Source organism: Crinia signifera, chromosome 7, assembly GCF_055691185.1.
Source record: "Crinia signifera chromosome 7, ASM5569118v1, whole genome shotgun sequence".
Lineage (NCBI taxonomy): Eukaryota > Metazoa > Chordata > Amphibia > Anura > Myobatrachidae > Crinia > Crinia signifera.
This window is the reverse complement of record NC_139223.1, coordinates 62159184-62172743: the sequence shown is the minus strand read 5'-3', so window position 1 is coordinate 62172743 and position 13560 is coordinate 62159184. Positions and strand designations below refer to the sequence as shown.

At 42.8% G+C, this 13560-nt stretch overlaps 1 protein-coding gene across 1 annotated transcript in view; it reads left to right on the top strand.

Moving 5' to 3' along the window:
- Positions 1 to 13004, top strand: part of POLR3E (RNA polymerase III subunit E) — a 44799-nt gene extending 31795 nt beyond the window's left edge. Inside the window, exons 17-21 of the mRNA XM_083153227.1 lie at positions 1630 to 1694; positions 4163 to 4656; positions 9952 to 10029; positions 10139 to 10264; positions 11953 to 13004. Of these exons, the coding sequence (XP_083009353.1) occupies positions 1630 to 1694; positions 4163 to 4656; positions 9952 to 10029; positions 10139 to 10264; positions 11953 to 12009 (820 nt within the window). The 3' untranslated portion in view covers positions 12010 to 13004. The remainder of the gene's footprint in view (positions 1 to 1629; positions 1695 to 4162; positions 4657 to 9951; positions 10030 to 10138; positions 10265 to 11952) is intronic.
- Positions 13005 to 13560: the final 556 nt, after the last annotated feature.

The window sequence follows — 13560 nt, the reverse complement described above, 5'->3', positions numbered from 1 at the left end:
CACTCATTACTTTGTGTAAGTGTGCTCCCTGTAATGATTACCGAAAGAGGCATTCAGTGACCGTGTCACTGCTTTGTGTGGTTGTGCTTCTCACAGTAATTACAAGAAGAGGTCCTCAGTGACTGTATCACTGCGTTGCGTAGATGTGCTTCTCACAGTAATAACAGGAAGAGGTCCTCAGTGACAGTATTACTGCTTTGCGTAGATGTGCTTCTCACAGTAATTACGGGAAGAGGTCCTCAGTGACAGTATTACTGCTTTGCGTAGATGTGCTTCTCACAGTAATAACAGGAAGAGGTCCTCAGTGACAGTATTACTGCGTTGCGTAGATGTGCTTCTCACAGTAATTACAGGAAGAGGTCCTCAGTGACTATCACTGCATTACGTAGATGTGCTTCTCACAGTAATTACAAGAAGAGGTCCTCAGTGACCTGTTGTTGGGATCGCCATTGGCCACCTGGTCACCTGCTTATATGGGACTACATCCTAAGATGTCTATGTGGTAATATGCAAATTATATGCTTTATTCCTGCTACTATTGTGCTGTGAATTGAATGTCCACATGTGTATATTTATACATTTTATATTATTGTAACCCCCTTTTTTTATGAAGTATAAAAACTTCTATATGCTATTACAGCTTTTTAAATTCTATTATAATAAATTGTATTTTGTACAGGATACCGTTCCACAATTTTTGTTTTAACTTATATTCAGCCAGCGCTGGTACATATTCCTTTTATTTCTCAGTGACAGTATTACTGCTTTGCGTAGATGTGCTTCTCACAGTAATTACAGGAAGAGGTCCTCAGTGACAGTATTACTGCTTTGCGTAGATGTGCTTCTCACAGTAATAACAGTAAGAGGTCCTCAGTGACAGTATTACTGCTTTGTGTAGATGTGCTTCTCACAGTAATTACAGGAAGATGCGCTCAGTTATTCATATCTGTGTGACATTCTCATCACTTGGCTTATATGCAGCCACAGTGCACATAATGTACGGAGACACACTTGGGGATCTAATGTATGAAATTCTCCTTCCCTTTATGTGGCTTAGCGCCTTACAATTCTAAAAACTAAAAGTTAGCACACTGGAAGTACAAATATAAAAAGGAAATTGGTGCTTATTGATGAGTTGTTTAAAGTATATAAACTGGAAAAAATAATTAATTTTGACTCACTTAATAATCAAGTGGAAACAAACATGAAGATGGAGAGAGCTAATCTGTGACTTGTTTTCCTTGGCCGCCCCCAAGAATGTAAAGTTACCAGGATAGATTTTGTAATGAAATCTAACTCGGCAGACGCTGGATGAGATACAGTATAGAGTGATGGAACAGATCATCCCTGTGCTAATTGGACCGTACAGAAACTGATATAGTACAATGCTACCCATGAAATGACGAGCTTGCCTTTTTTCATACACACATTATCCAAGGGATGTAGTTCCGGAATACAAGAAGCGTTGGGCCCAGGTTCGTGTGGTTTTCTTTTGGTTTGTTCAATTCTCTACAAGCGACACATTCTGCCACACTGCTATGAATGATTGTAGACATCTTATTATGGTAGTACCACACTAGTGTACATGACGCCTGCATGCTAATTAAGGGCTGTCTGCTTCTCTTGCAGGTTAGAAAAAGTGTTCAATTTGGCAAAAGACGACCTGATGCTGAAAAAGACGGATCTGTCTGCAGGTAAGGTTCAACCTATTTTGCTGTCATGGGGTGATTTTATTTTTAATGGGTTTTGTCTGCGTTGCAATTACTGCAACCACTGGTGACCCAGTTATTGCTCATTCCCCCAACTAACTGAAGACGACTCCTAGTCCTCGTCAGTGATGGTAAATCCAGCAGCCAATAAAATATGATTATAGTCTGTATATGCGCGTAGGCTTGGGCACGCAGAGCATTACTGGGGAGTTGCTGATCCTGCTACTTGTGATTACATTGTTTTCCTGTCTTAGCATTTTTCCCTGTTCTCAGGCAGCTAAGAGGATATGCTCAGGCTTATTTGGGGATTTGATTTTCAGACAGTAATCCTGCTTTATTAACTATTATTTTGGCTTGGCAGGAAAGCAGAGAATATGCAGGAACACACTCTGGCCTTATTCTGATTGCTTCGCTCGGACCCGTGCACGGGTACCAAACCCAACCTAGCGAATGGATCGCCGGCGCCGCCTTTAGCACGCTGAATTCGGCCAGTCTGCATGCGGTTATTTTATGTGACCAGCCATTCGAATGCCTGTGGGAACCTTCCCCATCATCCGATGGTCAGCAACCATCGAATGATGTCTAAAGCGCTCGCCCATGCACGAGTAGTCTAGACCACTCGTACATATGAGCGAAGAAAAGCAGGGATATGGGCGGGCAGCTGGCATCCGGTTAAGTCAGCTGTCCGCCCCCCCACACGTCACGACCGCATTTCCATACGCACATCCTGCGTTTTCATGGGAACGCCCAAGAAACGGTGGGCGTGCGCATATGTTAATGACCCTGATCAGGCCGCAATGCCCCTCTCCACCCCCTTCTCGGAAGGCCAGCAGCGAGCACTCAGCAACTGCACAACATCGGAAAACACTGGCCGAATTCGGGTACGAGCGAAGCGATCAGAACAAGGGCCTCTAAGCGCAAAAAATACAAGTAGTCAAAACAGTTAAGGGGTGTACACACGCTTCGATTTTGACAAGTTTTTGATTCGGTTTTGCTAACAGAAGCAAAGTTTAATCGAAATCAAACGGTTTTTACAGATGCTTTTGATCCGCATTTGATTCGATGCACATATTCTCTGTATCGAAAAGAAAAATAGACTGCTGGCAAGGAAATATCGAATTCATTCCAGTAAATCGAATGTGTACACTGTGCCTTGAATGCACAGTGTACACATTTGATATTGATTGCAAAAGTGCAGATCGAATGTGAAATCAAATTGAAAGCAAAGTCCAAATCAAAAGGGGTGGAATTGGGGAAAGTAAATCGATGCATGTGTACAAACCTATTGGGTAAACTCTACAATTATCATAGTGAGTGATAGCAAATATTTGTCCAAACGTGTGAGCCCATCCATCACAACAAGGTGTAACTCTATCAGATGAACCTCACAGGGCGATATCAGGGCATTTTCTAAGGGATCTTACTAGATCACTTAAAAAATTCACCTACATTGCTCCGTGTGTGTGGGGGCCATAGCGATGTGTTGCCCGGTGCATCGTTACCGCCATGCGATTAAGAATCCTACTTGCTGGATAAATCTAGTTAATCGCTGGTCAGGGCCAGTGTTCTGACCAGAGAGCACTGGCCCTGACAGATCTCTCAGGAGAACATTGCTGTGTGCTGAGCGTTCTGAGCGATCTAGCATTGATCATGGCAAATCTCCCCATGTGTAGGCCCCTTAACTCAATCGGATGGATCTCTACTACTAACTATTTATAACAATTTAACAAGGACTGACCATAATAGTGCCCCTTACCTGTAGACTGCACTGCAGGACCTGTTCTAATTTAAAGAACCTAAAAGCAGACTGGAGGGGATCTAGTACCCTGCAGAGGTGGGTCTCTGCCTACAACTGTACTGTACACACACAAATATAGAGACTGTACAAGCTTTAATTCTAAACTAAGTAAAAGGCACTAGCATGCTGAGGCTTGTAACAATGTTGGGGACCCATCTGATGGGGTTCATGCAGCCAGATGCGATACCTCAGCATACATCGTATGTGGTCCTTTTATATTTTTGGGAAAATAAAACCGTCCCACAAGGCTCTGCTTTTAAATACCCCTTCATTATTACATTGTGTCCTCCTAGTCTTTACTCTACCTTCGGGCATGGCCAAACTTGTTCCTCAGGGCACACTAGCAGGCCATGTTTAGTGATATCCATACTTGAGCACAGGTGACTTATCACTAAAACCTGGACTGTTAGTGAACGCAGTCTTATGATTCACACTTTTGAGTACTCCATGTATTCTATGAAAAGCATTGCAATCATTAAAGGTCTGTACACACTGATCGGCTTTTGAGCTTTAAGTAGCTGAAACTGCAAAACTGAGCTGCTTTCAACTCAAAATCGCTCAGTGTGTATGGACCTTCAGCCCACGTATGGAAATGTGTGGATATCCACTTTAGTGTAAGTACGGTCATTATAACATTTTTCTTTTTATCCTTCAGCTGCTACATCTATGGTCATCACTGGGGACCAAGTGCTGAACATTGCCAGAACCAAAGCCAAGGAGAACCAGGCACGGCTGGAGAAGGACATGCAGAGGAAGAAAGAGCTGAGCAAGCAGGCTGCCAGCACAACCATCGTGTCTGACGTCCACATTAAAGAGGAGCCGATGAGCGATGACGAAAGCATGGACACATCTACTTATGACAGTCTGAACAATGGGCTGGTTAATGGCTTACACCTAGACGAGAACTCTGGGGAGCCCATAAACGGACCCAGTAGTAATGGAGATCTGGAACCTGTTGCAAAAGAACTTAAAGAGTTTGTGGTTTCAACATTTAAGAAACAGTATGTGTTGACCATGAGAGAACTCAAACGCTTATTTAATCTTCATTTAGCCGGCCTCCCGCCTGGACATATTCTATTTAGTGGCATCTCTGACAAAATGCTGCAGGAAACGGTTTTAAACTCTGACTGTAAGCAGATCATGGTGCCTGTAAGTATGTGCATATACTAACGTTTTACCTATACCGCGTGGGTCATTGTGAATACCTGGTTTAGTCAGTAGGGGTATGCTTTTCTTAGGCCTGTGGTGTGTTGTCCTATGGATAGTAGAACTTGCTCCACCTTCCATTCAATGCTCGTGTACTGTTGTTGTTCCCGTGTTATGTGTCGCTGGTATGTTGTAGAGTTCTAAAGATTACACAGTATGGAAACATTGCAGCGCTGAAGTATGTTTGTTGTCCGCTGGGATATAAAAGAATGATACGCTAATACCAAAGTACAAAATCCTCATAATGTCATGCAGTATTGTCTCATTACTTTTGTATATCCATAACCGCGTGGTATATCCTTTTACCTGATGTATCAATTGTCTCATATCCACAAATAAACCAAAACGTCTCCTTTTTAAAGATCTAAAAAATAGAACTTTTTTATTCTTATTGTAAACAATAAAAAAAAGGACAAAAATTCCAGAGAAGGGGGGGAGAGACAAATAAACAAATTCAAATGCCGTAAGTCGGTGTTCACCGGACCTTCAGGGGTCATACGACAAAATGATATCATGGTGCCTTGACAAAGACCTGTAATAGGTAGACACATATTGGCAGTCAGGTGAATTGTGGGGCTCGTCCTGTGAAGAGAGTGTGCAGTGAATTGGGGAGGTTTTTTTGTTCTTTTTATATTGTTTAAATAAACAGAAAAAGTTCCTGTTTTTGGATCTTTAAATGAAAGGTTTTGGTTTATTTGTGGATATGAGACAATTGGTACATCAGGTAAAAGGATATACCACCCTGTTATGGATGTACACAAGTAATGAGACAATACTGCATGACATTTGTGAGGAGTTTTTACTTTGGACACTTTGATATTAGCGTATCATTCTTTTACTTCCCAACAGATAACAGAACCATATTTCAGTGCTGCAATGTTCCCATTCGGTGTACTCTTTATATGGTGTTTTTTTTTTTTTTTAAATAGTGTGTGGTTGCCCATGTTCTGTGGCAGCTACGGAGTTAAGAGGTGCTTGGTTTGTGATCTTCCACCTGCATACAATGTTGTAAAGTGCTGACTGAGGGCATATATATATATATATATATATATAAGAAAACGGTGTGACCGCTAGGGCACAAATATGGCAGCACTCCGTTGTAAAGATGAAAAATCACTCTTAATTTATTAGGCTTCAAGCCATCAGCATAGCAGATCAAACAGTATTAAAGAATAGTGGGACACTCAGTATTCACCCATCCAAATTCCGACTGTATGTAGCTGTATGGCAGTTGTGGCAGTCAACGAATCCGTTTCGGCAACCTGTGCCTTCCTCCGGACTGACTCGAGTCAGTCCGGAGGAAGGCACAGGTTGCCGAAACGGATTCGTTGACTGCCACAACTGCCATACAGCTACATACAGTCGGAATTTGGATGGGTGAATACTGAGTGTCCCACTATTCTTTAATACTGTTTGATCTGCTATGCTGATGGCTTGAAGCCTAATAAATTAAGAGTGATTTTTCATCTTTACAACGGAGTGCTGCCATATTTGTGCCCTAGCGGTCACACAGTTTTCTTGTTTATGCCACTTTGGACCGGCACCCACATCTACAACAGTATAGTGTGCGACTTCCAGATGTTCATATATATATATATATATATATATATATATATATATATATATCTATCTATCTATCTATCTATCTAATCTATCTAATCTATCTAATCTATCTAATCTATCTAATCTATCTAATCTATCTAATCTATCTAATCTATCTAATCTATCTAATCTATCTATCTGTAGCTGTAAAGTATTTAGTTCAAGATCACTTGTGTACAGAGTGAAGTTATACCCCTTTTGCTGGGTCTTCCCCAGTCGTGGCTCACTTCAAAAGAATTCCCTGAAAAATAGCCCTGATCCAGTTACTCAGGAATCTGACCCAGGTAGTGGACATGGTCGGACCCAAGAATGACCTGGTTCAGGGTGCAGTGTAAATGAGAGCCAGCTCACAGCACATGGAGATGCCCTCTCCCTGTGCCAGCAGAGCGTAAACCTGCCACTAATCTGGGTCCAGCCATGGTGTGAATGGGATTTGAAGCTGTTGCGACACTGCTGGAATCTTTTGTTCCATTACCCGGGTCAGACACTGGTTTTCTGGGGAAAAGGGTATTCGTGATGTCACCCTGAGTGTCCTGGCTTGTGTGAGTGCAACCCTTGTTTCTTCAATTTTATATAGGATGACTGCAGATTTATAGTTGAAGGATAAAGGGTCTACACCGCATTTGGGAACCTCTGAACTATGATGTGAAAGTGTAGTTGATATGACTCTTGTGCTGCTTAAATTTCATTCCTGTCCAGCAAACCACAGCTTAGTTTTTGCTAATTGTGTGCCACCTATGACTGTCCATAAACCCATACCAGCTGTAGATTGGTCTCTACGGTATTATATTGTTGTTCTGAAATGTATATAAACAGAGAGACCACATCATTTGGTACTTGTGGAGTATCACGGCTCCCATCGTATGCCATATGTAGTAGCATACGATGGCATACGATGCGATGCGATGTTTTACCGATTTTTGAGCATTTTTGCTCAAAAATCGTATACCATCGCATGGCATCGTATGCCATATGTAGTGGCATACGATGTCATACGATGCGATACGATGTTTTACCGATTTTTGAGCATGTTTGCTCAAAAATCGTATGCCATCGCATGGCATCGTATGCCATATGTAGTGGCATACGATGTCATACGATGCGATACGATGTTTTACCGATTTTTGAGCAAAAATGGTCAAAAATCGGTAAAACATCGGATAACATCGTATGCCATATGTAGTGGCATACGATGTCATACGATGCGATACGATGTTTTACCGATTTTTGAGCAAAAATGGTGAAAAATCGGTAAAACATCGGATAACATCGTATGCCATATGTAGTGGCATACGATGTCATATGATGCGATACGATGTTTTACCGATTTTTGAGCAAAAATCGTGAAAAATCGGTAAAACATCGCATGGCATCGTATGCCATCGATGCGATACGATGTTTTACCGATTTTTGAGCCATTTTAGCTCAAAAATCGTATGCGATCGCATCGGATGCGATGCGATGGCACCCGATTTTGCACTGAAATGCATCAGAATGCATTGAAATGTGTATTAAAGTAGTGAAATGCCCCCAAATGCCATTTTTCATAGTGCACCACCCCCACTAACAACGTCAACCCGAAGCGTGGCGAGCGGCGGCGGTACGCGTCCTACGACCTTTTCATACCCCCACTATCCACGTCGGCGTGGAGTTGAGAATAGAATAGTGTGGCGAGCGCAGCGAGCCCCGCGAGGGGACGCGGATACCTGTAAAGCCCGCGAGGAGACGCGTAAAGCTGTGAAGGTATCCGCGTCCCCTCGCGGGGCTCGCCACGCTTCGGGCTCGGTGGCTCGCTGCGCTCGCCACACTATTCTATTCTCAACTCCACGCCGACGTGGATAGTGGGGGTATGAAAAGGTCGTAGGACGCGTACCGCCGCCCCACGCGGGCTCGCTGCGCTCGCCACGCTTCGGGTTGAAGTTGATAGTTGGGGTGGTGCACTATGAAAAATGGCATTTGGGGGCATTTCACTACTTTAATACACATTTCAATGCATTCTGATGCATTTCAGTGCAAAATCGGGTGCCATCGCATCCGATGCGATCGCATACGATTTTTTAGCTAAAATGGCTCAAAAATCGGTAAAACATCGTATCGCATCAATGGCATACGATGCCATGCGATGTTTTACCGATTTTTCACGATTTTTGCGCAAAAATCGGTAAAACATCGTATCGCATCATATGACATCGTATGCCACTACATATGGCATACGATGTTATCCGATGTTTTACCGATTTTTCACCATTTTTGCTAAAAAATCGGTAAAACATCGTATCGCATCGTATGCCACTACATATGGCATACGATGTTATCCGATGTTTTACCGATTTTTGACCATTTTTGCTCAAAAATCGGTAAAACATCGTATCGCATCGTATGACATCGTATGCCACTACATATGGCATACGATGTTATGCGATGGCATACGATTTTTGAGCTAAAATAGTCAAAAATCTGTAAAACATCGCATCGCATCGTATGCCACATGCGATGCAATGCGATGTGATTTTTAGCATACGATCTGCATACGATGCAGGTCGTGGGAGCCGTGATACTCCACAAGTACCCATCATTTGCTCATTAAAAACTGGTGGTCTTTTCTCCAGAAGTAGAACTATGATGTAAAATGGTTAAAAGCCAGTTTCAAAGACAAACCAGTTCACTGCAGTTGCGGAATGTTTGGATTTCTTTGTATGAATTCAATTCCTCCTCTGCTAACAATGTACCTTTTCACATGTGTGTATAAATCCAGGCCACTTTCAGCGCTCAGTTAGAAGAATTAGCGCAGATTACGGTTACCGCTCATTGATGTATTACTGTAGTGGGGGCCTTTTTTGATGATTCTGTTAATCCTTTTACTTTTGTAAAAGAAGTTCTTGGGCACTAATCCACGTGATGAAAGGTTAGTAACCCTAACAAAGACAGGATTTTAATTCAAATGAAACTCTGATTTCTACCTGTCTGAAGATGCAACAAAGCACTACACACAGCTTATAAACTGGGTTATATGAGAAGTGAAATGGTGGCAAATGATCATGAGGTAAATAAAGACTCCTTAACTATCTCTAAAGAACATGTAAAGTCAGTATTTGACATTTAATTTAATGGCCAGATGTATCAAGCTTCAAAAAGTGATAAAGTGCACAGCCAGCCAGCTCCTACCTATCATTTTTTAAACCCAGCCTATAACATGGCAGGTAGGAGCTGGCTGTTTATCACTCTCCACAATCACTTTTTGAAGCTTGATTCATCTGGCCCAGTGTGACTGAGGATTTGTCAGACTCGCTCTGAAGAAACAATCGCTGTGGATCGGTGTGCCCATACACTGGGTGGTATCACAGGAACTACAATTACTGCACTCCGCTTTTTTGTACTTTTTTTATTAGATCCCATGAGGAGTGACCTAGAAATGTCTGTAATAGAATGGGCGGGTGGGAGTGAAAATGGGCAATATTGGTACAGAATGTTTGGCACGTTTGGACTTTAGTGCTAAAAACAGCCAGTCTGGTGTCATTGTTGTCCATCTTCAGATTGACTCTGGGTGTTTTTAGTGTTTGTGTCATGCTGTGGAGGTTATGCAAGGCTATTCCTGAAGTGGTCAACATTGAAATACTGACTGGTTTCCTGTTCTAGTTCCCTCCCCAGAGCACTGCGACAGCCGAGGAACAGAAAGTATTTGCATTATGGACCTGTGGGGATACTTATGACAAGGTAATATTCCAGCCACATGGTGTATCGGTCTTATCACAAGATAATAAGCCATATTTGCCCCCTGCTGGTTAAAGTGGATCATCACTCAGTCTGCATCTCTGTACCATAGGAAAGGCAGGCGCTACTGGAACTCTTCTCCAAGGGCCACAGACTGCGCAGGAACATGATCCAGACACGGCTGAGCCAGGAGTTTGGAGACGGTCTCAGCAAACAGCAGCTGGATAAGGTGTTAAAGGTATGAAGTGTGAAAGGAATTAAACCGCTTTGTTCTGGCAAACTGTTTTAATTGGCTTAACAGCTCAGTCATGTGTTTACCAGCACTGGGGTTTTTTCTTTTTAAACACTTCTGATGCTTTTTTAACACCTTCAGTGCTTTTCATAGTGAATATCACATACCATTAATTGTTTAGAGGAGCATATACTGTATAATAAAGGATATACATCACATAGCTAGAGAAAGAAAGTCTAGTCCTATTTTCTGTTCTCATTCATGGGGGATACAGTTATAACCATGGGTGTAAATGGGGAACTGGAGCTGGGCCCCGACCAGTTACACTTCTCTTCCGAAAGGCCTAGGCTCAATGGGGCAGATGTATTAAAACGGATCTTATGTTTTGTAATGATCAGGTCCTGCTTCAGCTGCATAACGTTCATAAGCGGGCACCTGTATCTCCTTAATGCAGAGGTTCCCAAATGCGGTCCTCAAGGCACTCCAACGGTCCAGGTATTAAGTATATCTATGCTTGGCCACAGGTGACTTAATTAGTAACTCAGTCAGTCATCTGTGCTGAGCCATCGATATACCTAAAACCTGGACCGTTGGGGTGCCTTGACGGACCGCGTTTGGGAACTTCTGCCTTAATGTATTATTAGCCTCCTTGCCGATAAAGCTGGTATGTTCAGTCCACGGCTCTCCTTATCAGTGCCTCTATTAGGACCGTGCATGCGCCATGAAAAAAAAAACTGGGCATGCGCAAGATCTATTGATCTATTTGAGATCTCAAACGCAGCCCATAAGCAGGGCTAGCGTTGTCCCTGCTGTGAGAATAGAACAATGCTATTCTGGGGCTGGTGGAGCTGTTTAATGGGAGATGTATGCCTATAAGGCTGTTCATACATCGTTAAGTGCACTCTTAATACATTTAAAAAAAACTAGCATTAAGTGCAGCATGGGCTATTTGCGCTGTCACAAAATGTACAGACTTTTCTACAGGGTGTCCTCCATGTACAGCCTCCGGTGGCTCTATGGAGGCTCTATGGATCTAGGCTCTCCAGTGATCTCCCTTTTGAACCTTTGGACACTGAACATTCATTGGGTTTCCGGGAAGACGTTCTTCCTCATTGCCATCGCATCCGCCTGGCGGTTGTCGGACTTGAGTATCTTGTTGCTCACTTTTCTCTCGGTCTGGGCTGTCTATATATTTGTTTTGCCATCCACTGAGGGACACTGGATTTACACTGGGGCATAGAAGATAAAAATCTAACATTGTTTGAAGTTGACACATACCTTTTAAATGACTGTATTGAATAAAGTAAATTAATGTTTATTCATTTATTTTTAGTTTGCATCCAACTGGTGCCTACACACCTAGCGATGTAGGGGTAATTTTTTTTAGCTATCTCACTAGATATAGAAGATGCCCCTACCTAGCTACGTGTGTAGGGACTTAGCGATGTGAGGCCCCGCTCATCGCAATCGCCGGTTGATAAATATCCAGCACGCTGGATGAATCTAGTTAATCGCTGGGGTCAGGGCCAGTGTTCTCAGCAGAGAACACTGGCCCTGACGGATCTCACAGTGCTATGTGGTGAGCGATCGTTCTGAACTCTCAGCATTGCCGCTGTGTGTAGGCCCCTTACCTGTTGTGTCACTCCTAACATTGTGCAACTCATAAATAAAAATATGTGGATTTAATTTTGCAGGACTGCTGTGTGTGTTACGGAGCTATGTGGTATCTTAAAGGAACGGTGCAAACCTGATGACATCTGGAACCTGGTAGTAGATGAAGAACCTAGAGGCCTGAGCACAGACTGTACCTGCCCTGGATTGTACCATGTCAGGCTCTTGCACCATCATACAACCGTTACCAAAAGGATGAGATGCAGTCGACTCGATGGTCTATAGAGGACAGAGCAGTCCGAGGAAGGAAGCTGCTCTGTTGAGATGTTTACTTTTTGCTTTTAATTCTTTTTCGTTCTCTAACCTCCGTAAATGCACAGGAGTATGCACACCCAAAGGAAGAGAAGATGGTGGTGCATTTAGTGGCAACAATTTGAATCATGTACAGGAACAAAATGGTGTCTGCAGTAATAACAGGTGGAATTATCTGTCATAAAGATTAACTCTCATAAAGAAACGTGTGCGCGCTTTTCTCCACCTCATTCAGTATGTCAAGCACTGGCTGGCTGCTCTGCTTTCACTGGCTTAAATACAGTGGGAGCTGCCATTTTGTACATTCAGCAACCATGAATATGGAACCTATGGGTCACTAACAACTGATGACATCATGGAGGCATCTTATGATGTCATTAGTTCATCCTATTAATATGGTCTCTTCCACTGTGTGTAGGCCCGCAATAGCTCTTGCACTTCCGGTCACTGATCAGGTATGAATTCTTCAAACTTTTTCCCCTTTTCTGTATTTAAAAGGTTTCGGATAACGGTAATGATATTATTTAAAATATTAGAAAAACCATTGATAAACGACCTAATTCTTACGTTTGGTTTAATTTAATACTACCATTTAGCTGTTGGCAATGTGTTCTGGATTGACCCTGGGAGTGCCATAGATTGCCTGTTCTGTCTGTATGTAAAAAGCCTTTTGGACTGTAACCAGCACATGGTCTGAGTACCGAAAACCAGAAATGTACTGAGAAAAGGACGATCATTGATTTGTTAGTCAATTTAATAATGACCTTTTTATGTAAAATACTTCCTAATGTAAAATAAAATAGATTGAATTATATGTTCACTATATGTAGGTGTCATCCTATAGTTAAAATATGCTCTACAAGACTGGTAAGGGGGAGGGGTATCTTTAAACTACTTGTTACCTAGACAAGGTGGGGGGAGCTGTTTTGCAGCCTGAACCATATTTTATTAGGGGTATGGGTCATAGAGTCGACAAGAGGAAGGTTGACCTGCATTAGGTTGACCACTGGAGGATCGACATGCATCATGGAAGACACCTCTGACGGGCGACATGGGGTTAGATGGACACAAGCACCAGGTCGACAGTCAAAAGTCGACATGGGGTTCACTTTTTTTTTTTTTTGTCACAAATGTTGACACGGACACCGTAATATTGTGCCGGGTCCCCTCGCATGGCTCTCTGCACTCGCCATGCTTCGGGCACGGTGCCACGCTACGCTCAGCACACTATTTTATTCTCCCACAATGCCCTAGTGGATGGTAGGGCATGAAATACCACCTGTTGGCACTTGTCGGCTCCTATGTTGACCTTTTGACTGTTGACCTTCCCCATGTCAACCTATGCATGTGTCTACCTAATGGCCCTGTCACCGTAAGCC